Consider the following 27,029-nt stretch of genomic DNA (forward strand, 5'->3'; position numbering starts at 1 on the left):
AGAACGGAGAGAAATCGCGACGATTGGCCGCGTGGTTCGGTCAGGAGAGAATGCACGCACTTCATTGGCCGATCCAGTGGCGCGAAGGTAGTCGATTATCACGGTGGCGATGTTGTTTGAATTGGGAACGTAATTGCCTGAATCTCTGTAATATCGAGGTTCCGATTGCACAGATTTACTTTGTTTTTGCCGGTTTTACGCATTAGTCGTAAGCAGGTTCAAGTTATTTATTCAAAGGTCGGATCAGTCACGCACGATGAAAAGTTAAATAGTAACCCCGGCGTTGAATTTAATTAAGGTAGAGATGACTGCTGTGGGAATCAATGGATTCGGAAGAATTGGACGTATGTGTTTGAGGGCCTGTCTCGAAAAGAATTTACAAGTGAGATCGTAGATCGCGAAAAGATGTGAATATAGAAAAAAAAAAGTATCTTTTGTTTCATGCATCTTCAGGTGAGCCACATCAACGATCCTTACATTGCAGCAGATTACATGGTGTATTTGTTCAAGTACGACTCTACCCACGGATCACTGCCGGATAAAATTTTTTGCGAAGATAACTCCCTGGTGATAAGAGGTAGGTGAAAAGTGCACTTGTCTTGTAAGTATAGAAGTGAAATTCAACCACTGATTAATTCTCGTACCTTGACCGTAATCGAGAGAGGAAAATATCCACCTCGCAAGAAAAGGACCCCGCTAAAATTGGCTGGGACGAAGTGGGGGTGAAATACGTGATAGAGGCTACCGGCGTCTTCACCACTCTCGAAAAAGCAAGCGTGAGTCGAACTTGACAATTAGTAACAACGTAAATATCAAAACGTGGATTCGTCAATTGGTTTCGAATGAAATCAGCGGCACGTGGACGGGGGTGCAAAACGGGTCGTGATTACCGCGCCATCTGTCGACGCTCCGATGCACGTCTATGGCGTGAATCACCGCTGTTACGACCCCACAGTCGGAAATGTCGTTTCCACAGCGTCCTGTACTACCAACTGCGTGGCGCCAATCGTCAAAGTTATGAATGACAATTTTGAAATAATCGAAGCCATGATTACGAGCATTCACGCAGTGACGGCTTCCCAGAAAACTTTAGATGGTCCTACTGGAAAGGTGAAATTTAATCAGTAATTATTTAATAAAAATTTTGTTTTTCATTTATCTCGATAGAACATTATCCCGAACAGTTGATTTACTAAGAAATAATTATGCACCTTCCGTCTCCGGTTGTATTCTACATCTAAATACATTGTCAGTCTGCTCAGTTATAGAATGAATTAACGTTTTTTTAGGAATGTGTTTCACCTGAGTATCGCGTAATAAGATGACAGTAATGCTCGGATTAAGAGTACTGTAAATTAGGCATGTCACCCAGCGAGATGGAGGCGACTAATTTTCTATTTACCTTGCTACTTAGGTGACTGATAAATACTTGTTCAACACGTGAAGAACCCCAGTTTCTCTGATTTTCTTTTCCTGATATGATACGTGCTCAAAGAATTTCTCATTCGCTATATTGGTCTCATATATCAATGACAGGAGTATTGCTAGATCATATCATTCATTTCTGGTGAATAATCTCAGGTGTTGCCTAGTTTTCTCAATGTTATGCAAGAGATATGTTATATTACAACTATCATTACTACTCGGATGTGTAACTTTTAGTGGGTACATAAATTAGACGTGTCAGTCGCGGTTTTGGGCATGGGAATTCAAATGGTGGAATTTTTAATTGCCTTGATAAAAATTTGTTAAGCTTTGGAGAGACGGCCGGGGGTGTTGTCAGAACATCATCCCCACATCTACCGGTGCTGCGAAGTCCTTGGCCAAGGTCATTCCGGAACTTAAGGACAAAATATCCGCAATCGCTTTCCGCGTACCTGTGCCTAATGTTTCCGTATGTGACATCACTTTTCGGTAAGAACTCCACGGATTCAATAACCTCTTAATTGTTCCTACTGGAAGTTTATCATATCAAGTTTTTATTGCATGAAAAAAAATCTGGCTTTTAACGCTCGGATAAAAATTACATTGCGTTGTGAACATATACTTATAATTATATTTCGTTTGTCAAAATCACTTTCATCGATCTATGCCCATTCTCACAAGTTTTCTGTTCTCCACAAATTTCAAGAGTTTCGAAACCGACGACTTACGACGAGGTCAAAAGAGCTATGAAGCACGCGTCTGAAGGTGAATTCAAGGGTATAATGGCGTACACCGAGGACGATTGCGTCTCTTCAGACTTCAATCATACGACGTACTCGTGTACGTTCGATGCCAAGGCGGGTATCCCCCAAACGAGTACCTTCATAAAGGTGGTCGCATGGTAATTCATTCTTACGTACAGCAGAAGCTCTGCTCCGTTTCACAGGACGTCAACAAATTATTTATCTTTAATTTGTCTAATTCAAGGTACGACAACGAATACGGTTATGCCCATCGTGTCGTCGATATGATTGCTTTCATGCAGGATACCGACCAGGGATAACGGTGCTGTAATGATGTCGAGAAGACGTGCGATTTTTTAATATTTATACCCCATAATATGCAATCCAATGTATGCCACATTAGTTGTGTAACATCATTGTTTCTTTCATCAAATTTTCGTTCGTATTTTCATTATTGCAAAAATAATAAACTCGATACGTGAAAAAAGCACGTGACCAAGTAATTCCTGCGGTTACAAAGTTTTCAGAAATGCTATACATATTTGGAGTTCCTTATACACTTCGATCGTGACTCATCGCAATGGTTCTGCTGAAATTTCGAACAAACTCTACGTCTCCAATGCGAAATGGAAAAATCATCGTCGTTCCGGCTGGTGTAACAATTTGAAATCTTGGAAGTCACATTAAACTTCCGTGAAATCAGATTAAGTCACCACTGGAGCCAGCTGATATACCCCTAATACCACGGGATACCTATACCTGTATCTATAATGGATTGCACAATTCGCATCAGAGTTGCGATTCGTTGCCGCACAATTTTTGTTCTTCCACTCTTTATGAATGGATACGATATGCAACGGTACAATAGATAATGCAATCGAGGTTGTTGCCAACTGTTGTTGGACGCTTTTGTATTTTTGAAATCTATAAAAAAAGAAATGTAACCGCCAAGGTCGTAGATTCGGTGTAGATTCGGTGTAATCCGGAGGCTCCGCGACTCGCCGTTCAGCAGGGTGCGCGTGCTCCGAGTCGCGCAGGACACGTCGATAGACCGCGGGTACCACGTGACACGCCCGAGATCTCCCACCACGTAGAGAATCCCACCCAGCTACCACGAATGCCACGACGTTTATAATACCCGATCGGTGCCCTTCAAACGACACTGGCCCTGTGGTAGCTGCTGTGAGTGGATCTGTCTGTTACGTAAGTTGAGAACACACGATGAGTTACGTTAGGGATAGCATCCCGCCCTATTTCCGTCATTTTCCTCTATTACAGAATACCAGATCTTGACTATTCTGCGCGAATATTGTGTCGGTAACGGTTGACGCCGTAACCCACGTAGTCGCCGGGAGACATTTTTGTAATCGCCGGTCACGTAATCGTTGCATTCTACATCCTACTGACTTTTCCCACTCAATTACTCTATATTCTAACGGCAATTCAAATCGAATACATCGGGCTCCGTGAACACTTCATCATGTGATGCATATCTCAATTGCCAACAATATACTGTATTCGTTTTTGTAAGGCAACCGCATTTACTTTGTTAACGCCATTTTGAACAATATATACATATATATATATACATTTCGAATTTCTTACGTTCGTGTGTACGGACAACTCAATTAGATCTTCGGTAAGGTAGGTACACCAATGCAATGTATGTATTTGGTCGTGTTGGTCCAGTAAGTCGTCCGTTCCAATGTATTCGTATGACTGGCGATCTGAGGGTCTCAGCTAACGTCTTGGTGTAACGACTCGAGCCGGTTGAATGAAAATATGTTATTTCTAACTTGTTTCGTAAATACGATGCAACATAAGCTCGTGAAAACGAAGCTGTAAACTTTGCTAAACGTCAATGTCACTACAAACACGCCGACCTACTGATAATTTGTGCCGGAAATCAGATTTGCCCTTGACGTGACCTCTAACTGATGGACCTATAATGAAGGCTATCTGATATTTGCTGAACGGTTATTGAGTATCTGTCAGCTTCACCTGGAAAACTAGCGAATTTTTTTCATTTTTGAAAATAATCTAACACTCAATCACAAAGATATAATCAATGTAAAAAAAATTATTCATTGGAATGTGAATTCATACAACTTTGAAAAACCAGGAACAATCCTATCATCTTATGCCAGCAGTCAATATTGAGGAGTTTTATTACAATCTTTGGATGCAACGATTGATACAAGAACAAGAATATTTATTTAACTAATCTGACAAAATATTTACCTCAATTAAACCTTTTCCTGAACAGTTCATGTCTTTTATCAATTGTACACAAATTTATTGAAATCAGGATTTATTAAAGCAGAATCCAAGTAATTTACCCAACGCATGGGTAGTGCACCTTATACCAATGGAGCTAGGCATAGTTGAAATTTTAATATTTTAAGTTTTTGGGAACCCTGGGTGATGAAGAGTAGAAATATTATTCCTATCAACTATTATTATAATATATACTATTACATCATACTTTGACAGGATTAAATTTTTTCAAAATCTGTTATCATGATATTGGTTCACATCTCTAATAATTATTCATTAATTTACAGCTAATAACACAAAAGCATAAACATGAGCAAAATTGGAATTAACGGATTTGGCCGTATTGGCCGTCTGGTCCTGAGGGCATCCCTTGAGAACGGAGCTCAGGTCAGTACACTGCATCATTTAAGAACTCAATATGCTCTATTTGTGACTGTTTGAGAATTTCTCCGATCATCGATTTCTTCCTCAGGTTGTTGCTGTCAATGACCCCTTCATTGGACTAGATTACATGGTCTACATGTTCAAGTATGATTCTACTCACGGTAAATTCAAAGGAGAAGTCAAGGCTGAAGATGGTTTCCTTGTTGTAAACGGAAAGAAAATCGCAGTCTTCAGCGAGCGCGACCCCAAAGCCATCCCATGGGGTAAGGCTGGCGCAGAGTATGTTGTTGAGTCGACTGGTGTCTTTACCACCATTGAGAAAGCTTCCGTGAGTAAAATGGCTAACTCAATGTAGCAATCAAATTATTTCCCAGGAATAGTAATTTTTACCGATTTTAACATCATCGAAGATACGCTTATGTACTTGTGTGTTTAGGCTCACTTGGAAGGAGGGGCCAAGAAGGTCATTATCTCTGCCCCATCTGCCGATGCACCCATGTTCGTCGTTGGTGTCAATTTGGATGCTTATGACCCAAGCTTCAAAATTGTATCAAACGCTTCATGCACTACAAACTGTCTGGCTCCTTTGGCCAAGGTTGTTCATGACAATTTCGAAATCGTTGAAGGTTTGATGACTACCGTTCACGCAACCACTGCCACTCAGAAGACTGTTGACGGACCCTCTGGCAAGGTTCGTTTACTTGACATTCAGTTATAAATTAATAATTTATCATCTAAATGCTGGTTTCACTTTTTCAGGATTACCTATTCTATAAAACCTTGGTGTTTTCATGTTCTACATATTTTCCTTGTATCTGATAGCAATATATTTGCTGGCAAAATTTCTATCGGGACTCCATTAACTGCTATTCTTTGATAGCTGTGGCGTGATGGACGTGGTGCTGCACAAAACATCATCCCTGCTTCCACTGGTGCCGCTAAAGCTGTCGGCAAAGTCATTCCTGCATTGAACGGCAAACTCACTGGTATGGCGTTCCGTGTACCTGTTGCCAACGTATCCGTTGTAGACTTGACTGTACGTCTTGCCAAGCCTGCTCCCTATGACGCTATCAAGGCTAAGGTCAAGGAGGCTGCTGCAGAGGGTGGACCTCTGTACGGAATCCTTGGTTACACCGAAGACGATGTTGTATCATCTGACTTCATCGGCGACAACCGTTCAAGCATCTTTGATGCTAAGGCTGGAATTCCCTTGAACGATCAGTTCGTTAAACTCATTTCCTGGTATGACAACGAGTATGGATATTCAAGCCGTGTCATTGACCTCATCAAGTTCATGCAGTCCAAAGATTAAAAATCTTAATATTTAATTCCTTTTAACCAGTAACTTTTGTCTTCTCAATGTACTCCGCAGTTCGTCGTATAATTTATATTTATAATCAGAAACACCATTACAGTTAGTGAATTTGTAACACTGTCAAATGATGATAGTGGAAAAGCATTTCGTCGTAACAAGTCTTATATGGTATCTGATTTTGATGTAAACGATGATATCCTACTGTTACAACTGCAGTCGTACATGGTGTACATCTTACTGGTTTTACGTGGGCATGTCAACGAGTTCAGTAACGATCAATTTCCATGCTTTTCATTTTAGATCTAGTAATCATTAAAAATAGTTGTAATAAAATCGATATTACACTCAATGTTGTTACAGTATCAAAAAAATGTAAAGTATTCGATTCAAAGTACTGCAGTAGTGAATAATTTGACAAAATTTGATTACGATCTAAGTATCACTCTTATAATTATAATTGATAGCCTTATGTTATTTTTCATTTAAAAAACAAAAATGAATAAAAATATGAAACTAGAAACCTAATGTTTTTTTTTTCTATATTGATACCTTAATATCATATCTGAAACAAAATTTCAAGTTTACAGGAATAGGAAATGATATTGGTCACAGAGTAGAGTCGTGACATTCTGGGAATAGTTTTTATATTCTTTACACACTGTGTTTAATTTATACAATTACAAAAATGCATTTTCATGGCTAGTATCGACAAATATATCGGTTACTGTTTCTTGATATACGTCATATGCTATTGAACTTTTTTTTTCTAATTTACACGAGACCATTGCTTTCGTATCTGTAACAAGATAAGGAACCAGTAATTTAGCCGCCAATTAAAACAATGTCAATAAAAGATCACTCTATGGCACGAACTCTTATTCACTCTTATTCAATAATGATAATTCTTTGATGCCGTTGTTGAAGAATTTTATGATACATAATGGAACAAGTGAACTTACTGACACTTGTAAATCAGATGCTCCTTTTATATCGTTGCATATAAAAACCTAATGAAACACAATTTAGTCTCTCCGGTTTTCTTGGTTACAACTCTAATTTTGAAACTTCAGGTACCATTGTCAATTACTGTTAGGCGCTATAAACTATGATTTCACGAAGTCGAACTCGAAATTTAAATATGCTGGTCAAAAATGTGATCTTGAATGACTGTTTTAGCTGTGAAATATTGAAGATGTGGCTGCAATTAAACGAGCCTAATTTCTTCCTCGAAACTATACATAAAACACGAAGTATATCAATATGTACAATTTGATAAAATAAGATTGATCTTATGTGGTATGACTCTCAAGCATAACTTTAAACTAGCAGGATATTATTAACATAATACAGCAATAAAAAATAGAATAGAGCATACTAGACTACATATGTCGTTTGGTTTGATTTTTAGACACCCTTTCTTTAAATATTAGAGTTCCATAATTTTACACAGTCGATCATTATGATGCACGAATAAAGCGTCATCGTCAGTATTTTGCAACCTAAATTAATTATTACAAATAAATTTCAGATTTTTGTTCACGACTTTGATACATGATTAAATAATAACAGTTTTCTTTCATAATAAATCACACATAGTTTTATCATGACTTGACATACCAGATAATAAATTCAGCATAAATACAGTAATATCATGGCTATATTCACATCTTTTCCAATAAACAACAATAATCGTTTCACTGGGTGACTGATGTTCGAGATGACTAAACAATAATCCCTTCAATATTTGGTGAAATACAATTATTTCTTCATAAATAAAGTAACAAAATAGAAATGATGATGAACTGTGTGGCGTGATACACTAAATACAGGCAGGATAGAAATAAAAATAAATCGCAACAGTAGGAGATAATGATGATTGGCTAGAATAATCAATGAATAAGAACACCTAAGGACAGAACGATGAAAAGATCAGGTCTGTAACAGCTTTGCACGTAAATTAATTTTTTCTTGAAGAACAGCAGCTAATTCAACTGTCAACTCTTCGCAAACAAGTTTCAATTCTGCATTCTTTTCCCGTAACTCTTGAAGCGTTAACCTTGTTTCTTCGCTCCCTTCTTCCCTTGTTCCATCATCTTCAACACCTTCTCGCTCTACGACAATCGACGCATTGCTAACGGACTATATATTATGTAAAGATCTCAAAAATAGAATAAATCATGCCACAAGTAATCGTTTTATCACTGGAGACTCAACCAACCAGTGAGAATCGATACTGAAAATTATTCGATCTATTCAAAATTATATGATGCTTACATCACTAAGTCAACTTAGATTTGTGCATTGACTCCATTTATATATTTGTTCTCAATAAATGTTTCTACAAATATGGCATAATACAGTTGAAAAATTGAATTAAATGTTCTTACTTGGACTTGGCTTTCGATATATTTGAAACGCTCCACATATTCCAGCAAATTGTTGTGTCTGAGAATTGTCCTTGTTGTGACTACTTTCACTCCTTGATGAAAAATGGGAGAAGTCAGCAACAAAGCCTTTCTTTTGACTGTCAGTTTTCTGGTTCTCAACTTCACTTTTTTGCCCCACAAGTTTTTTTGGTGAAGTCTATTTATAATAATTTGGATTAGAATTCAATAACGTTGTCAAATTCAAGTAGATATGAATAAAATATTTAGTCTGAAGTCTTACAATTCCAGGTGATACTCTCGGCGGTACAAGTGGTGGTGCTCCCAAAAAATTCTGTCCGTTTTTTCCTAAAACAATTCCAAACCACAAGGTGAGTCAGTTGGAAGGATGGATTCATCAAGTACTATTATTTATATACAGCAATGCAGTATTTTCGAGTGATAAACGAATATGTAAATAAAATAAAAATACTCCCAAGACTGTGACACGTACTGAAATAATGTATGCATGTTATTACTAGACTGCCACAGATTTTATGTATTCAATATCACTTTTATGTGTACAGATATCAGTAAACAATATGCCCTGTCAAACAATACGCCGTGGCCTTATTACGTCACATGAACGAGGTGATAATCACAATTAGCTCATTTTACAACGACTATTTCTGTTCGTACGTACTTGTGTATCCACTTGGTCTCGAAAAATTTCTCAGAAAACATTCTTTAATGAATTTATGCAGGAATTCTGATATTCTTGAACTGTAAATGCATATACCACAAATAGCAAGGTTACATAGGTAAATGCTCTCTAGTACAGAAAAAATGAGTCACGACAAACAATATTTCACTCAACTTGTGTAACAATGCCCCCTACTTATCTTGGTTTGAACTAGCTGTACTTATTTTAAACGTAAACCTTAGGGAAAAATAGTTATAAAACTCTGGATCAGAGTCAAAATAATTTACATACCTAATTTGTTGAGATCAAGGCTAGAACTTCTAGCGTGTGTTCTATATGGTCTGGGCGGAGGTGGAGGAGGTGGTTCTTTTTTAGGAGTGCTTATAATGGTTTCTTCAGGAGCTGAAATAGGTTTCTTAGCTTGAGGCCTTTGCACAAGCGTAATGGATGAGGCTTGGTTTTCGTCATCACCTAGCGTGCTTCCATTGCTATTATTGCTCCCTCCGCTAGATGCGAGAATAGAAGCTTCGGGTGTAAGTCGTAAAGGAACAGGGTGTAAAATTTTAGGATCTCTTTCGACTGCGGCCTTTTGAAAATCAAAATTAACTAACTTTGGGCCTGGACTAGCAAGGGACCCACTGGTCCCAGTGGGAGAGTCGACAAATTTTGTCCACGCTTTGCTTTTTTCTTTTGTATTATTTGGTGGACTGGGATGAGGTGGTTTTGAAACAGCTGATACTGGAACCGGAGCTGTAACTTGAACTGGAAGTGGAAGTGGAGCAGGAACTGGGGCTGGATCTGGAGCTGAAGCTGGCATGGGAGGTGCAAGTGTAGGAGGTAACACGTCTGGTAAAGGAACATGATGTCTTCGTAAAACGACCAGATGCATAGCCGCATAAAATTCTTGGAGACTCAAAGCTCCATCTCTAGTGACGTCAGCTAGTTGCCAAATGCGTCTCAACTCGGCTACTGGCAATTTTGATTTCTCAAAAAAAGTACGAGCTACAGATCCGGCTACTAAACCCTCAGGGTCTGGCTGCAGTTGGGCAAATTGTGCACTGTAGTATTCTCGCTGCTCTTTATTAATGACCCAAACTCTTTTAGGGGGAAAACTCGATCCTTCGCCATCGCCATCTCCATCGTCACTACTGTGTCGTTCAGAACTTTCTTCTTCAGTCCCGAGGAGCTGTCTTTGTTCTTCTGAAACAAGGAGGCCTTGCCATCCGCTTCCATTGGAATCGAGTATAGTTTCACCTCCCATAGCTAATTCACCACGCTCTTGGATTACGCTATTCGTTGGGGTGGGTGAATCCGTACTGCACCCTTGTTCCCTCGGAGACTCAACCTCGCTCTCACTTTCACTAGTACTAGAAAGTACATCTTCATTTTTTCCAGCAGCTAATACAGCTCCGTAGGGCCAGTAGAATGAAGGTAGGTCTAATTTTAAAGAACTTGATAGCAAGTCAGGTGTGATTTCCAGTCCATGTTGATAGGCTGCTATCAATTTTAGAATCGAATAAAATTGCTTTCTATTTACATGACTGCTACCTTTTGTTGTTCCACATATTTCCATCACCTATCATCAATGGAATTAATTTTACAAATAAGAATCATCAGTACATGTACAATATTTCGGTCAATCATTAGATTTATGTATGCTGAAGAGCATTCCTAAATATTTATTTTCTAATCTAATTCTAACACAACTTTGTGTTTGAAAATTATATTTCGGATATTTCAAAACTCAATTATGTGAACAGTATTTGGCAATTCCAAACATTCTAGCACAGTGTCACAATTCCTAGTAAAGTTTTTCAGATGAGTGACAGAAATAAATTTATATGCAACAGTTCTTAAAATAAATTCAGACTATAGCGAATGCGATTACCCCTACGAAAGTAGCACAGAATTGAAGTATAAAGTTTAATCAGAAACATTGCGAGATCAACTGTGTGCTCCGTTTTGTTGAATTACATGTTAAACAGCAGTGAAAGGTACACGCCCCCTTGGATGATATGTGATCGCATATAAACACTTGCTCCGATTGAGCTGGGAAAGAATTAAAAAAGAAACATCCTAATCACGATTCATTGAGTGGAATAACATTAGTTCGAATTATTGAGAATTGATAGTGGTACACAGTAATGGTTTAGAACTAGGAACGTGATGTTTAAATGGTATGCTAAATTTTATACCTTTTTGGCAATTCGGCGCGGTATGTGAGTGGTGCGTACAAGTTGAGTGACTTTGGCGATTGGGACCTCATCAATGTCAGGGTCTTTGCGAAAACAGTTGAAAGTCTCTCCGTAAAGATCGTGTTCCTCTTCGGTCAGCTGTGGATCCTCCATCTTGTCAAATTAACGTTAGTTTAGTTATTCGCGGAATATTGTACCACCTAAACATGATACGGTTAAGGTGACATTATTCTAATACGGTATATCCAAGCAAGATAAATGACACTGGTCATTCATTTTACGATTTACTAGCTACACCCCACGTAAACGGGCATACAGGCACATTCGCCATATTCGTCCGTTTGACGTACGCTCAAACATTGACTAACTTGATCAAGGATTGTCCGTCTTTGTTGAATTCGCGCACGCGTAAATTTTTCCTGAGTTCCTTCTTTACCGGCACTACAATACCAATAATGACGTCATCTCAATTTTTTACTGAAGCTGAACGATAGTGCTGTTCTTCAATGAATGTTTGACGTGTAGTACCTTTCATTGAAGATTGAAGAGCATAGTTATCGACCGTTAGATAAACAAAGGAATCATCTCGATTCCTATTCCTATTATTATCTTGTCCTATGAATACGCTACTGTCTCATTTGCAATTATACGTAACTACTGCGATGGTAGCGCCTGTGCGTACGAAGTTGTCTTTTTCATTTCTCTTCATCGAAATACAATAAGCAGTTGATCTTCTACGATCACAGATCATGCAAACTGCACCATCGAATAACGTCGAATATCGAATTCATGGGTTGATTTAGCGCGCGTGTCAAACGAGGAGATAAAACCGATTCATAGGAAGAAAACGTAGCTTGTAAGGATGACCCAGTTGGGCTAAAATTGTTTACCTGCTGCCTATCAGTTAGAGACACGCCTCGGAAGGATGGGAGTTTTACAGGTCTACTACGGCAGTAATGATCCGCGAAATTGACATTTGCTAGCAGAATCCTCTGCGTATACTTCAGCGAATTACGTGGTTTGCGCAACAGTTATTCAATAATAAATTTCTGCACACTTGCTAGAAATGTCTTGAATACTTTCTGATTGCGGATAAGTGTCAACAATGTAATATCAAAGTGTTGATGTGGTTATACGTAGACAGTGACGGGCAGTGCAGTCTCACTTTGTACATACGTTCAACTGACAGGCATGATTTTGACCCCTGTTAGAATTCATTGCGAATTAGCTGTGATCGTGGTTAATGACTCACTAGAGTCGCGTATAAGTGGATGACTACTCTTTATCCACCCGTTCGTTCGTGTGTACTTAAATCTTGTGTATTAAAAATAGGTTATGTATCTACGAAAGGAAAAAAAGACAATGCTCATCGAACCGGATGCAAGAAAATGTCATCAAGCGTCACTCTCGCTTCCTGTTGAGATACCTTCGTGGGTGGTGTTGCTTTCGGTATACGGTGAAGGCTTACTCACGGATAGGCGGTTGTAAGCGGGCAAAAATGCAAAATCCGCAATCAATTCTACGGTGATTTACGTGCCAGTGCCCTGGGCCGTCTGGGAATCGAATGGAACTTCTGGAGCCGTGGATATCGCTACGTCCATAACCTAAACGTGTATAATATTTTTTGTCGAAAATGAAATCTGGACGCTTGAACGAGCACAGAGGATCCATCCTTCTCTCGAAGGAAGAAAACCAGGAAGTCTTCAAGCTTATTGGGAACCGATGTCAGGTGTGAACTTGTCAAATTTGTCATCACTACCTTTGTCAATATCCTTTCATTGCTAACTGATACTGACCTATATTTAAAGCTACAGGCAATCGTTGTCTACCTACGTGTTTAGAACCAAAGATTGCCTAATTTAGAAGTTCCTGTCGAATACGTGAAAATTTTTCAAAACACTATTACTTATTGAATATACTGTATTCTCTGATCTATGACAACATTCTATGTTGTATGATTATTCGCAGACTCCACCTTGTTGACATTACAAATTTATTATTTTTGAAGCAGTAAATGGTGCATATAGAATTTAGATGTAAACTAACATCTGTTAGTTAGACTTTCGATTTTATGTTTTAGTTATTCTAAATTTTAGTTGCCATTTATTGGATTGTCATTATAATTACCGCATATGTTGGGTATATTTAAAATGCTTGAAGTCATATGATCAATGGCTGATCATTATGTTACACATAATCTGTGATTTTGCAAGAAGTTCTGTCTGCTTATCACAATATTTCAAACATATACTGCTATGACAGGAATGTTATCAATTTCTGGCTTAAGATTATAAAGCATTATCATATTTCATTTGATAACAGAGTATTTTGTAACATTTTTCATATAACACACTTATTTCAACATATAGGCCATTGGGAACCTTCATAAGTTTTTTTTCATATTTAAGCGATATACTATACAATTAGATCATAATTATAACATAATTGTAAATTCCATATCTTCACATTTCACATCAGCGGTCAGTAATTGCATCTAATTTTAGTTGAGACGAGGCAAGCACGCTTTTAATTGTTCGAAACAAATGGTTAATATTTTTATTCAAACTAATATTTGGTCATGTTGTTTTGCTTATGACTCATTTGTTGTATTTTTGTCACAACATGTGAGACAATTGTGTAGCTAACAGTATGTTTTGCTATTTCAGTGCCTTGCAGCTGGTGTGATACAACTATACGTAACTGAGTCTCCATCACATAGGGATTGGATAAAAAGAGATACTGGTGTAATAACACTCATTAAAGATAATCCAAGACGCAGTTACTTTTTTAGGCTGTATTGTCTGCGAAGAAACGCAATGCTGTGGGAACATGAAGTCTATAATTCAATGGATTACAAAGCTCCCATGTCCCATTTTCACACATTCGAGGGTGAAGATTCTATGACTGCTTTTAATTTTGCCAGCGAAACAGATGCAATCATATTGAGGTATTAATCGCTTTTTCTCTAAAACCGCAATAAGAAGTCAAGATTATGGCACAACATGTTTTGCTATGAAGTAACATACAGTCTAATTTTATATATGTTACAATCGTTCATTATTGTCGATGGTTTGATAATAATTTCCTTTCCTCACATCAAAGGTCGATAATTCTTGAAAAGCTTAATGCTAAGAGGCAAAGAAGACAAGAAAGAAAGTCACGAATTAATGCCGATTCTCATCATTCGCTGACGTTGCCAAAAAAGAGCCACAGCAATACCTCAGCTGTAGGTTTCAGCACTGGAAGTTCAACAGACATATCAAATGGCTCTTCATCATCCGCTACTGTCAATAGAAGCGTGTCCAGTAGTTCGATGTACAAAGCTAAGAACCATAAACAGGACAAGGATCCAAAGAGAAGATTGACAAAGGCGGACATAGGTTCCCCCTCAAACTTTCGGTATGATTTTAATTTATTGAGAGTATTGCGCTCTCAACCTTGACACTATAAAGAAATTTGCGTAATACAAATTTTCTCTCGAGAAATATATTAATTGTGTAATATTACCTGTTACAGACATGTGGCACACATGGGTTGGAATGTGAACAGTAAAGGTTTAGAATTGGAATCCGTAGATCCGCAATTAAAGCAGTTTTTCGACACAGCAGGTGTTTCGGATGATCAGCTGAGAGATCGAAAGACGCGAGAGTTCATCTATGACTTCATCGAATGCCATGGGGGCATAAATGCTGTTAAAGCAGCTATAATACCACCTTCGAGTATACAAGGCAATCAACCACCACCGCCGCCAGCACCGACAGGATTAGGACCTCCACCTCCTGTTCCCGCTCGAACTGTTCCAGTTAGTCCCGGACCTCCAATAAGTAGTGTGCGTTGCCATAATGTTAGGAAAAACTATACTAATATCCGAGTTATCTTTTAAGTACATCAGTCATGCTTTAATTTATTATGATCATTTCAGAATCAGCCACGTAGTGCTCCGCCTTTGCCACCTTCAAGAACTGCTGCACCACCTCCACCACCTAATGCCCCTCCTGCTCATCGGCCTTTGCCGGCTCGCCCTGTTGCATCTTCTGTGACATCACCACCATGTCCTCCACCACCACCTCCACCTCCAATGTCCACAAACATACCTCCTCCTCCTGCACCTCCGATACCACAATTAACAGAGATGGATAATGAGACAATAAACAGTAATGCCACTAATAACAATGGTGGATTACCTGATACCAGAAATGCTTTGCTCGATGCAATCAGAAGTGGTACAACGCTCAAGGTACGATGACCGTTTCAAATTTGTTTTTTAAATCTGATGATATACGTTATGTGATCAATTTTTATTTCGTAAATCCGAAAATATTTAATGCACATAAGATGTATCTGAGCAAACTTTTGATTTATTTATAATTTTCATTAATTTTCAGCATAGCTGCAATTGGGATAATCCGTGTTTAAATGAATTCAATTTCGAAATTTCATTTAAAATGTTTTCATATCCATATACTTTCGTGACTCGATTTACTTTTATATTGCAGAAGGTGGACAAAGTCGAGCCCAAGCCAAATTTGGCTGACGATACTAGAGGTAATCTGTTGAGTCAGATACGCCAGGGAGTCGAGTTGAAGTCGGTTGCAAATCAACCAAAATCTGCCCCGTCTCCAATCATACAGAATAGTTTAGCTGGAGCTTTAACTAGGGCCCTAGCAGAAAGATCGCGTGTAATACACAGTGATAGCGACAGTGACGATTCAACGAGTGAGACCAGTGGTGATGACTGGGACGATTGAATAGTTACTTTTGTCTGTAACACTAAAAAGGTATTTGTAAAGATCGATGATTTAATGTGCAGGTCCTACGAGTACCTGGCTTATTATTTACTAGATGAAAATAAGTTGAAAACAAAAGTTTTTCTTTTTTTTTTCCCCAAGCAATTATACTAGGTAATTGAGAGCAATGTAAGAACTATTTTTTTCTGAAAGGGTGCTGAGTGCTTAAAAATTTAAGTATGTTAGAGAGGTGCTTCCTTTTGATACTGATATTTTTCGTATTGATTACGGTATTTTTAGTATAAAAATGAATTTATTATTGTGTTTCATAAAGTAAACATGTAAGTGAGTCCCTAAGTTTCAGAGATACTGAAAACGAGATGCGAGTGTTAATGGTCAATTATTTTATTTATATACTTTAATCTGGCATGCAGCACCCTTTTTCAGCTGGAGTATGGTTCAGAAATGGAATAAAGTGAAACTACTGCGCACTAATGGTTTGCAGTCTCATGCATAGAAATTAATTTATTGTATTTTTAAGCTATAATATGACAGGTTCGTTATATTTAAAGTTAACTATTTGAATTGAAATATGAAACGTTGTGCATGCTTAAATACATTTTGAATATTTTCTAAAGTCTGACTATAGTGATAAGATGTTCAACATGGCGTGGTGATAAAAACACTTCCTTCCTTGTACCTTCTTTCAACACACGATATATAAAAAAATATTTCTGTTACGCATTAATCGAACAGTTTCTTCTGTTTTGGATATTTACAGAGTCCAATAACTAGACATTTATCAATATTTGCTTTCAATGTTTGAAATGATCAGATAACAGTTTTGAACAAATAATAAGTGGACAGCAGAAATATCAATTTCAAATAAATTTTCTTTATAGTATTGTTTCTCTTGAGAATTTCTTGCTAGATAGATACATGTGCTTATAATACCGTATAGGTAACCCTCTTGAAAATGAGTACGGTTTGACGTACTGTAAATGTATCAATTGTGGTATACCTATATACGGAATCAGGACTGTATGGAATACGAGTGGATTTTGTTGTTTACAAATTTCAATACTTACGTGCTTCAATACGGTTTCAGGTAGTACGTTGAGTCATAATTTTTGATACGTTCTGTTTCAAATTCAGATAGCAGTTTAAAGGTCCCACGAGGTATTTAGTTTCTGCTAACCACTCATAAATCTAATGATTTAAGCCGTATAAAACCGTGCATGAATATGTACTGAAATTCTCAAGCATCCAAATGCGTTCTTATCCCAAATTTGCTGTGATTCGTTTCTAGTGAAAAAAGAGTGTCCAAGAAATGGAGCACCAAGGAAAAATGGGTGAAATGTAAATTAGACCAATGAAGAATGCAAAGGATGTGAAATTGGGTCAATCTGAATCCCCTTTACGGTTCCTTGGATATTGGGTACGATTCAATTCCCTTAAGAGTTCCAACAGTATATAACTGTACACATTTGTATTACGGCTATAAGTCATAGGCACGAGTCATAATTTTTTTGCGAAGATCCTGGTTACACACAAGATAAGATATTTTAATAACAATTATGTTATTTTCTTTACTAAACGACGATTGCTTACAAAAATTTTCGTTATAATTTTACAATAATGAGCTATTATTTACGTCTAGCGTTGAAAAAATATCAGTAGATTACTGACAAAATGCTTTTCTAAGAAGTGAAGTCTCCACGTCTCGCCTGATTCCCTCTACCCAAGCGTTACTGCCTACACCCTGTGCCAGAGAAGTTTTATTGTCGATTCATAATCTTGGAAATACTGTCAATCGTAGATCTTTTGATAAAAATCATTTAGCCAAATATATTACATCAGCGTCAGAGAAGGGAAAGAGTCATTGATGTATTGTATCTGATGTTGCACGATAGCAAATCAAAGTAATATCTGAAAGATCAAAAATGAATTAGACATAATGTATGATACACTTACTAAAAATAAGAAATTTTCGAGCTCGATTATGGTTCTGACAACTATCTTTAACATAGAATACAATACTTGTATTGTAATATACTTGTTAACATTAATGAAACGTAGTTATTAAATTATATAGTTAAAGGCAATGAAAATGAAAACTCATTCCATCAAATAGTTTTACGATTCGTAATCTATATTGGAACTCTTGCACTAGTGAAACATTTAAAATACTTCGGACCTATATAAATATACAAAGAAATAACAAACTGACATTGTTGCATAATATCGTAGAAGTATTAACAGCGTTAGGAAGTCTAGTGTGAAATTCACATAATTTATTTAGCACTGAATTTGAAAATAAAATTTGTATGTTAGGGCAATGACGGTGACTGTGTACAAAGGATGTGCAGATCGGATTGGAAATATTTTTGCTACAAATGTGGAAGAATTCAAGTCACAAGACAGAGATCGCACATTTTTTCGAATACGATGTTTACGTTTATTGATTATTGTATTTTTGTTGTCAAACTATTATTGATATCGAGGAAAGAAGAGTAAATGTATATAATTTAAAAAAAATTGACGATAAAAAAATAATAATAACAATAACAATAATAATAATAGTAATATGAAAATGGAAATGTAAAATGATCCAATAATTTGTTTCGTTTCTATATTGAAAAAAACTGATGCATATTCTGGTGATAATACGGCTTCTATTACACCCAACATTATTAATATTAGTAATTATTGCATGTTATCCATTTTCAGTTTAATATTTTCATTGAAAATGGATTATACAGCCGTGGACAATTGTTGATATACATTGTCATATTCGTTTACTGCCGCTTTGACGTGCTAAAACGGTTAGTCTTTCTCCATGAGAAGTATATTAAATGCATTTGGAAATTTTCTTCCAATGTGTACAGGCATGAGTGATAAAGTTGCCACTGATTGCGAGTTCCAGATTTTAACACGCACTCCAAGCAGCAATAATTAAACAATGTCTATGAAGTATTGTAATCGGCAGTATATAAACGAAAGTATACATATAGTATGAAGTATGTAATTAATATTGTTATTTGTTATACTATAGCATAATAAAAAATCTTAACGGTTATTAAAAACATAAATTAGTCATATTGTTGTATGCGCACATTCGTATGTACGTACATGTACACCTTCGAAACAAGCCTTATTGGAAACTGTATTTTCGGATGTCGCATTTGTTGACAGTGCATTATTACGGGAAAGATTAAAGGAACCGTCTCGTTCCGGTGAATTACAGTAACTAGTCAAGAATGGAGGGCTGTTATTTGAATTTCGTTCAACCTGCAAGTTGCATTTTTGCGGCACATTCTCCATAGTAAAGGTGAACATAATTTCTTTCATTATGGTATCAGGGATTCAAATGTACTATTTTATTAATTATAAACCAAGCAGTCAATTATATTAATATCCTTCGCGACTGAAGACCGGCATGGGAGATTTTCCAAACAAGTACTTCTAAGTGCCGCCGAGGCAGCAGCTGTAGCGTTTACAATTAGTAGCGAGGGAAAATAGAGAACAGAAGTGCTCGTATCGTCGGCCGATGAGGACTACTCGATGTTCCGAGTTTTGGTTTACTTTGTATAAAGGTATATTTAAATTCATGATTATTGCGTTATCCCGCCTCATGTAGGCTCATTTCGTACGCATTAATCAGTTCGGAATTCAACAAATGACTTGCGATCCCGTCGTCTTCATTGCGCATTTGTTTTGTTAGTGGTCGAAAAGTTGACGTTGCAGTCAGTGCGGGTCCCCGAATCTTTTGACTATGAAAAATACTACGATTAACCGAATGAGAACATTAATTGTCAGCTATTTTGCGTATACGATAAGAAACCCGCTTCATAATATTCCCATTTTTATATTGTTAATTGCATGGAAAACGTAAATTTTACGAGCGTCAATCGAAGCTTCGTCAGCACGCGGGATAAAGTTCCTCCTAATTTACTCGGGACAATGATATATGATACGTGGTAAATGAGAGTTTTAAGAGAATCGAATGGAATCCTTCATACTCGTATGTAGCGGAGCCAAACGGACTTGTTGAGTATCAGCTAGCGATGTAAGGTGAGCTCCATGTGTGATTTCTTCCCTCAACGCTCTGCTATGCAATTGAACAATTTAACCGTTTGAGTTATAGTGGTAAGTATTCTGACGGCCGATGTTATATTAAGTTTAAAAAACAAATATATTTACTGAACGTTTCAACGTACTTCAGTGCGTCTTTTTGCTGTTTCTGACAGTATGCTAATATGTCTCTTAAATCCAAAGGCAATTATTGCCAAATATTGTATATGATTTTTGTTTTAAGCAAATTGATTGAAAAAAATTGTGAAAATTGGAGGAATAATTCATTTGCGAGAAAACTACGCCTATAAGCATATTTTGGTATATCAATTAAGGAAATCCATTTTCATGGCAGAAATAATGCTTTGCTGCGTAACGTCAACACCACGGACTATATAGCCTATGATCGAACTAGTTTATTACTAGTTTTTTTCTATCTTTAAATGGTCAATAATTTTCATTCGAAAACCGTTCGAATTCCGTTGCGTCTTTTACGCGCGATCTCAGTTGCAAATGCGATACCTCGTTTTGAGAACCAGCTCGCCTTTTGCGCTCTGGATTAATTATCCATAATTCGATCTCACGACACACATCGAATTGCTTCGACTATCGACACTCCTGCGGTCGTTGCGTTTCATCAGATTGCAAATGGCCGCCGATGCATTTCGCGGTGCACAAACCCGAATGACAACAAATGTTGTGTTTCACGAGTAAAATTTGGTCATTAATTATGATCGTGGTGTAATAGTAAGTGCGTTGAGGGGGGCCAATTGCCGGGGAGAGCCTCGAGTGTCTGTTGAAAAATTGTCAAGGACGTGTGACATCTTATTAAAATGTCCGGGTATCGGAGAGTGAATTATTACGAGTTATGCAGGCTTTGCACAAGTAGCGAGGGAAATAAAATGAACATTTTTCGTGACGAAGGACGGAGGAGACAGTTACAGAATAAAATTCAAATATGTCTGCCTATACAGGTAAGTTAATTTTTTTCACTCTCTTCTGCTTCACCCGCATAAAACGTCTTCCTTACAATTCCTTATACATACGTTGTCACTTGCTTAATCAATTAGCTACTGTGGGCACATGTTTCTCATTCATAAACTGCGGAAGTATATATTACTTTATAAACAACATTGGTCCTCACGCTATCAAGTTCGATCAAATCGTTTCCCAGCTCAAGAACTAAAAGTTTTATTAACAATAATGAAACTCGTAGTATCAATCTAGTTTGACGCAAGATTTGGACAGATTTGTCATAATTACTGGTAATTAGCACTTGAGTATGTAATATTTGTTTAAGTTTGTGAATATAAATTTGGGTTTAACATATTTCTGTGGTAATGAATATTATTTGCTTGAAAATTTTTAGGTACTGGAGGAAGATTCTCTGCCTAAAATAGTATGTCACGAATGCGTGAAAAAGTTGGAGAATTTCTTTGAGTTCCGAGAAACTGTGGTCAGTGCGGAAGGAATGTTAGAATCCTACTTTACATCTCTTCGATTTTCCGAGGACTTTCTGAAGGAAGGAAAAGTTTATGTGAAAACTGAAGAAAAGAAACGATCATCTCCAGTTCCAGATAACGAACAGGTAAAACCTGAAAAAACTGCATCTCCACTTAATGCCCAGATTGCAGTAACGGAACAGCAGGTTCAACATCAGCAGCCTGTCGTTGTTAGCAACGTCAATGCATCCAATATCCATATAATCAGTGGGGTACAAGCTCGTGTTCAACAATATAAATGTGCCATGCAGGTTTGTTTTACTAAAAAGTTAGATGAACTTATCAATCACTTAATATAAGTCTTCAATCAATTAAATGACTGCCTTTATAAAACTATAATAAGTGGACCATCTGTATTTATCACAGATGCAACCTGGCGGTGTCGCAGCTGCGGTAGTTGAAGCAACGGCTGAGACCCACTATAGTTATCAACAACAAACTTCTCAGCAAGTGTCTCAACAGCAGCAGCAGCAACAGCAACAGCAACAGCAGCAGCAGCAGCAGCAACAACAGCAACAACAACAGCAGCAACAACAACAACAACAACAACAACAACAACAGCAGCAGCAACAACAGCAACAACAACAACAATCAAACCAAGCAAATCAAGGACAGCAGATAAGTCAGCAATCAAATCAAGTCCATCAATCGCAGAATCAGATTCAACAGGCACAAAATCAAATGCAAAATCAAAATCAGATAAATCATCAGTCGCAAGCTCAAATAAATCAGCAACCTCAGAGACAGATATGTCAGCAAAATCAATCTCAAATAACACAACCAAATCAGACCCAAATTTCTCAGCAACAAAATCAAACTCAGATTGCACAGCAGCAGAGTCAATCACAGTTAACTCAGCAGATACAACAGCTCCAGAGGCAACAAAGAGAGTTTGAAAAGCAACAAAGACATTTACAACAAATTGAAAAGCAGCAAGTTCAGATTGTTCAACAACAAGAACAGCAACAACAGACACAAATTGCACAAACTCAGCATCAAAATAATAATATTATTTTAAAAAGTGAGCCATCCACTGAGCAGAATCAACAAGTTATTCAAAAGGTACAACCTGAATCACAAGATAACGACACTCCAAATCAAAATGTTCAAACCTATGCTACTGTAGCTGCGACTCCAGAAATTTTATTAAGTTTAGGATTCAAGGAGGCGAGTATAGGCACGCAGGCCGCGCGTGACGATTCGAAAGACTTTAAAGACTTTATTAAGGTAACACCGGATGATGCCATATCCAGAAATTCCATTGGTCAAATATCAGAGTTCCTAAGAATACGAACAGTTCCGGAACCCACATCACTCATAGCTGTGAATCCTCAGTCTATATCGCAGGCTTCACGAATACCAAGCTGTTCAGATTGTGGTAAAACATTTACTACTTTAAACCAATTAAATAACCACAATTGTAGTAGTCCGAATTTGTTGAATGATGTTGCGGATTTGAAAGAAGAAAATACCCCAGCGAATGGTAGTCCTTTCAGTTGTGACGTTTGTGCAAAACCGTTCAAACGGAAAGAACATTTGTTCCAACACAGAAAATTACATACCGGTGAACGGCCGTTCGCCTGTACAGCGTGCGGAAAAGCTTTTAGTCGCAAAGAACATTTGGTCAGGCATTCCGTCTCCCACACTGGTCAAAAAATGCACGAATGTGAGATGTGCGGTAAGAGCTTCTCGCGTAAAGATAATTTGCACAAGCACAGAAAAACTCACGGAGTTTCTGGACCATATATTTGTGACGCATGTGGGAAGTCTTTTGTTGTTAAACATTATTACCTACTCCACTTGTCAAACCATGCACCTACAATCGATGGAATAGGCTGCCAAGATCCATTGCCTTATAAGTGTGATCAGTGCCATAAAGCATTTTCAGTTAAGCAGTATTTAACCACCCACAAACTCAGGCATAGATCTAAAAATAACGTTAATGCAAATAGTTCGTCAAACGCTAGCGTTCAACAGCAGCAGTCTAGCGCGACCACAAACAATGTCTCTAGCTCGCCCAGTCTCAGCAACGCAAATGGTCAGACTGCGAACGCGTCGGTTGTGGAAATACAGAGTGTGATAGAGGGAAATGAACAAAATGGTCCGTTTAATGGAAACCAGTATCATGGCAACTTGCAGCATTTCCAATGAGATAAGGGGAAACGTGTCTATTATGTACTTTTGCCAAATGGAAACAATCATAAAATTGTAGTCGTTTAGGTAAAAGAAACATCCAGGCGCGTCTTGTCTTTCACTACCAACACATTTTAAAGCAAATCTGTATTTATATATTTATTTGCATGTCTGATGTTTTTACGCATATCTTTTATAGGAATTTCCACCAGCTATCAATTTGTGATGGTTGTGTGTAAGGTATAGCTTCATACTATTTTTGCTAGTGATAGTAGCATAGAACTCATATAACAATTTCTAATGATTTTAAGCGCGTATATTTTCACGGATGGCAAATTATAGCTCAACACTTGCTTCATTACATATTTTTTCTAAACATTTCGCATCGTACAAGAAATCATGAATGATACTTTGAGCTACATTTTAACAAGAGGTGTTTCATCGGAGCAAAAATTGACACCATGATTACGTATTTCGTAATTACTCACATTTTATAGAATGATTACAAGAGATTACATGTCAGATAAATTTTACATGATTTCTAAGATTCCATACGATTTCTCAAGATTACAAAGGATTCCGGTAATCTTGAATGGTTTCTCATTACTACCAATGATTACCTTGTCGATTACTAATGCAGAATTTTATTTTAATATAACCAATTTCAGTGTGATTTCGAAGATTAAGAAATGTTCGATTCCTGGCTCCGTCGTTAATTTTTCAAATTCACCAGTTTTTCAAATTTACATTTTTCAACAAAAATTCTCTCGTAGATTAATGATTTGCACACCCGCATCTCACTTATTAGACGGCATTGCCGTCTTACGGGCTTCTCATCGGAAGCAAAGGATTCAAAAAGGTTAAACATAACATCTACACACTACAGTCTCCTTACATCGTGCATGCAGAGAAGAAATTCCTACTCATTAAGAAATGATATTGTCACATTAATTGCTTCGCTGAACCACCCTTTATATTTCATTTTGAGATTTCATATTCCAGGCAACTAAACACACGAAAGACTTATTCTTTACACTTTTTCATCAACTGGTATAGAGTAGATCGATTTTAAATGACGCAGTCTCTGCCAACTCAGCCACTTTTTTTTTATCCTCTCAGATCTGTTCCATAATTGGTTATATAGTAGTACTACTTAAAGGTATTCTCTCTGAATATTTTCAGATTTTTGAATTTACTCATTTCATTTTACATTAAACGGTAAAATTAAAAAATCTGAAAAAATTCACAGAGAGTACCTTTAAGTAATACTACTATATAACGAATTACGAAACAGATGCAAGAGGATAAAGAAAAAGTCGCCGAGTTGGCGGAGACCGCCCTACATATAAAAATATGTAACATATTAAAAATATAATATAGAAAGATATGTATATATATTTTATCAGAAAAGTATTATCTGTTGTAGATTAAATTTGAATGTTAGAAAGTATCTACAGGGAATTAAAATGATACGGATAAAAAACGAAAATAAACATGTTGTTTATTATTACTATTTAACATTAATAGAGTTTTTACATAAATTTGGCTTCCAAAAATTTTCATGTTATGCTGAAAGTGCCGTGAGAAAAGATGATCAGATCTTACGTTCAGAAAGCATATGGTATTTTTTTGCTACACTTTGAGAAATTTTCATGTTAGGTACATACATACTCTGCAGGTTTGCGATGTCAAATGAAATCATTTATTTTTTTCCTTTTTTCTGCGGATGCTGACTTGACAAAAAAGATATGTTCATTTTTGGACCTGGATATTATACTTGGTATAAATTTTCGGACAACTTGTACTTCGAGAGTTCATAATACCTGAGACAAAGTGCGTATACTTAGTAAATAAGTAAATTAAACTTAAGAAATGAAAAATACGAAACAACCGTGAAAGAATAATCTTACGATTGGCAGGTGTAGATCTATTATTATTCACACTATTACCTATTTCTAGGTATAAACATTAACGCGTACATATTTTAAGACCAAAGATATTATATTAAATATTATGTATAAAATTATGCGTAAGCTTAGTTATAAATGTTAGTGTAATGATTATCATTATTATTGTTTTTTCCGTGGCTCAGTATACATATACATATAATTAGCTCGCCAATGACCAAACGATATAAGTCTATTATTCAAAAAATATATACATATATTATAATACAAACAATTAGTTTTCATTTGTCGAAATTAAATAAGACGTGTTTTTATTGCTAATTTACCGCAATGTAGGCTTATTTTAGCAGTCACGAGATGAAACTGAGCCAAAAATTTTTATAATGAAATTACTCTGATGCTTAAGACTTCGGCGTTTCGATCTTGACATATTTGCTGCTCGAACACATTTGTTAGGAACTGATAGATTTTTATCCCCAGTTTGAATTGTCAACTGTATTCAAAACTTGTGTAAAGTTTGCATTGATTTTGCGCGAGAGTTACGGGAGTGTAATCGTGAAGAAAAAATATTGTACAAACTTGTGACTGAGGGGCTGTGATGTGTTGCGTTGAATTCAATTAAGTGCGGTGGCTAAATCTTGACGAACGTTAGTCTGATCTGAAATTATACATTATCAAAGCACATTCGTTTCACCAGGTCAAACCTTGAATCATTCCGTATAATCTTACTCTTTTCACTCATTCGTATAGGGGTAAACAAACGATATTTTGCACCGGAATTGTATGTTCGTGTTCAATATTCCATTATCAAGAGTTCGATTAGTATCGGATACAGTAAACGTGTATCATACTTCGACTGCAGCATACTTACTTTGCTAAAAGCTTATCTTAAGCTTGTGTGCATTGCCTCGCAATTGCGTAACCGATCACGATTATATGGGCAAATATGAACTGTATATGCACGAACATTCCAAAGACTAATCTTGTCTGACGAGAAAACAAGCATATCCGTGTTAACCGTTCAGTAAATGAAAATCAAGTAAAACATAATAATTGAGCAACTGTAGTTTTTAACACTGATTGCGATAAGCGCGTGATATTTCCGTAATGAAGTTATGGTATGTAATAAGGGATACACAGATTAATCGCGTGTTTAATAAATTGAGTAGTTTTGCATTTTTTATTGGTAAAAGTACATGCATTCGTTTGTCTCTACGTGCTACGTGAATATGAGTCAAAAATAATTATTTTTCTTTATATAAATCTGTACATCTCTTGGCA

The 27,029-nt window shown here is 36.9% G+C and overlaps 5 protein-coding genes across 8 annotated transcripts; 4 read left to right on the plus strand and 1 right to left on the minus strand.

Annotated features, from left to right (window-relative positions):
- Positions 1-31: 31 nt before the first annotated feature.
- On the plus strand, positions 32-2,657 carry LOC107223442 (glyceraldehyde-3-phosphate dehydrogenase). The gene is made up of 7 exons (XM_046730822.1): positions 32-382; positions 454-581; positions 665-776; positions 853-1,110; positions 1,754-1,914; positions 2,132-2,326; positions 2,413-2,657. Exons 1-7 carry the CDS (start codon positions 305-307, stop codon positions 2,486-2,488), a joined length of 1,008 nt encoding a protein of 335 aa, XP_046586778.1. The 5' UTR covers positions 32-304; the 3' UTR covers positions 2,489-2,657.
- Positions 2,658-3,246: 589 nt separating this feature from the next.
- LOC107223461 (glyceraldehyde-3-phosphate dehydrogenase 2) lies at positions 3,247-6,664 on the plus strand. Its single transcript, XM_015663140.2, has 5 exons — positions 3,247-3,371; positions 4,733-4,832; positions 4,918-5,157; positions 5,266-5,520; positions 5,710-6,664. Exons 2-5 carry the CDS (start codon positions 4,755-4,757, stop codon positions 6,139-6,141), a joined length of 1,005 nt encoding a protein of 334 aa, XP_015518626.1. The 5' UTR covers positions 3,247-3,371; positions 4,733-4,754; the 3' UTR covers positions 6,142-6,664.
- A 107-nt stretch (positions 6,665-6,771) lies between these two features.
- LOC107223463 (ralBP1-associated Eps domain-containing protein 2) lies at positions 6,772-11,771 on the minus strand. Of its 4 annotated transcripts, XM_046729871.1 has the most exons (6): positions 11,406-11,769; positions 9,822-10,786; positions 9,502-9,716; positions 8,812-8,876; positions 8,532-8,727; positions 6,772-8,255 (listed from the first exon to the last, which is right to left on the minus strand). In XM_046729871.1, exons 1-6 carry the CDS (start codon positions 11,556-11,558, stop codon positions 8,074-8,076), a joined length of 1,776 nt encoding a protein of 591 aa, XP_046585827.1. In that variant the 5' UTR covers positions 11,559-11,769; the 3' UTR covers positions 6,772-8,073. The 4 variants fall into 4 exon arrangements, with proteins under 4 accessions (XP_046585827.1, XP_015518629.1, XP_046585828.1 ...); XM_015663143.2 differs by having other exon boundaries at positions 9,502-10,786; XM_046729872.1 differs by having other exon boundaries at positions 8,121-8,275; positions 9,502-10,786; positions 11,406-11,771.
- Positions 11,772-12,892: 1,121 nt separating this feature from the next.
- LOC107223466 (neural Wiskott-Aldrich syndrome protein) lies at positions 12,893-16,382 on the plus strand. The gene is made up of 6 exons (XM_015663146.2): positions 12,893-13,134; positions 14,072-14,352; positions 14,508-14,804; positions 14,922-15,234; positions 15,328-15,642; positions 15,902-16,382. Exons 1-6 carry the CDS (start codon positions 13,039-13,041, stop codon positions 16,151-16,153), a joined length of 1,554 nt encoding a protein of 517 aa, XP_015518632.1. The 5' UTR covers positions 12,893-13,038; the 3' UTR covers positions 16,154-16,382.
- Positions 16,383-20,808: 4,426 nt separating this feature from the next.
- On the plus strand, positions 20,809-26,972 carry LOC107223470 (zinc finger protein 853-like). The gene is made up of 3 exons (XM_015663151.2): positions 20,809-21,180; positions 21,576-21,959; positions 22,075-26,972. The coding sequence occupies exons 1-3, from the start codon at positions 21,040-21,042 to the stop codon at positions 23,857-23,859; spliced, it is 2,310 nt and encodes a 769-aa protein (XP_015518637.1). The 5' UTR covers positions 20,809-21,039; the 3' UTR covers positions 23,860-26,972.
- The last annotated feature ends 57 nt before the right edge of the window (positions 26,973-27,029 follow it).

The sequence above is a fragment of the Neodiprion lecontei genome, chromosome 1 (assembly GCF_021901455.1).
Source record: "Neodiprion lecontei isolate iyNeoLeco1 chromosome 1, iyNeoLeco1.1, whole genome shotgun sequence".
Lineage (NCBI taxonomy): Eukaryota > Metazoa > Arthropoda > Insecta > Hymenoptera > Diprionidae > Neodiprion > Neodiprion lecontei.

Bases quoted from the DNA above. Each gene is read 5' to 3' on its own strand.
- LOC107223463 (XM_015663143.2), bottom strand. From the start codon at position 11,558: ATGGAGGATCCACAGCTGACCGAAGAGGAACACGATCTTTACGGAGAG. The intron at 10,787-11,405 runs GTATAAAATTTA...CATTGATGATAG, and splicing joins CGCGCCGAATTGCCAAAAAG to GTGATGGAAATATGTGGAAC. The intron at 8,877-9,501 runs GTATGTAAATTA...GAATTGTTTTAG, and splicing joins CCTTGATCTCAACAAATTAG to GAAAAAACGGACAGAATTTT.
- LOC107223461 (XM_015663140.2), top strand. From the start codon at position 4,755: ATGAGCAAAATTGGAATTAACGGATTTGGCCGTATTGGCCGTCTGGTC. The intron at 5,158-5,265 runs GTGAGTAAAATG...TTGTGTGTTTAG, and splicing joins CCACCATTGAGAAAGCTTCC to GCTCACTTGGAAGGAGGGGC. The intron at 5,521-5,709 runs GTTCGTTTACTT...ATTCTTTGATAG, and splicing joins TTGACGGACCCTCTGGCAAG to CTGTGGCGTGATGGACGTGG.
- LOC107223466 (XM_015663146.2), top strand. From the start codon at position 13,039: ATGAAATCTGGACGCTTGAACGAGCACAGAGGATCCATCCTTCTCTCG. The intron at 14,805-14,921 runs GTATGATTTTAA...TACCTGTTACAG, and splicing joins GGTTCCCCCTCAAACTTTCG to ACATGTGGCACACATGGGTT. The intron at 15,235-15,327 runs GTGCGTTGCCAT...TGATCATTTCAG, and splicing joins CCGGACCTCCAATAAGTAGT to AATCAGCCACGTAGTGCTCC.
- LOC107223442 (XM_046730822.1), top strand. From the start codon at position 305: ATGACTGCTGTGGGAATCAATGGATTCGGAAGAATTGGACGTATGTGT. The intron at 383-453 runs GTGAGATCGTAG...ATGCATCTTCAG, and splicing joins GTCTCGAAAAGAATTTACAA to GTGAGCCACATCAACGATCC. The intron at 777-852 runs GTGAGTCGAACT...GAATGAAATCAG, and splicing joins CCACTCTCGAAAAAGCAAGC to CGGCACGTGGACGGGGGTGC.
- LOC107223470 (XM_015663151.2), top strand. From the start codon at position 21,040: ATGTCCGGGTATCGGAGAGTGAATTATTACGAGTTATGCAGGCTTTGC. The intron at 21,181-21,575 runs GTAAGTTAATTT...GAAAATTTTTAG, and splicing joins AAATATGTCTGCCTATACAG to GTACTGGAGGAAGATTCTCT. The intron at 21,960-22,074 runs GTTTGTTTTACT...TATTTATCACAG, and splicing joins AATATAAATGTGCCATGCAG to ATGCAACCTGGCGGTGTCGC.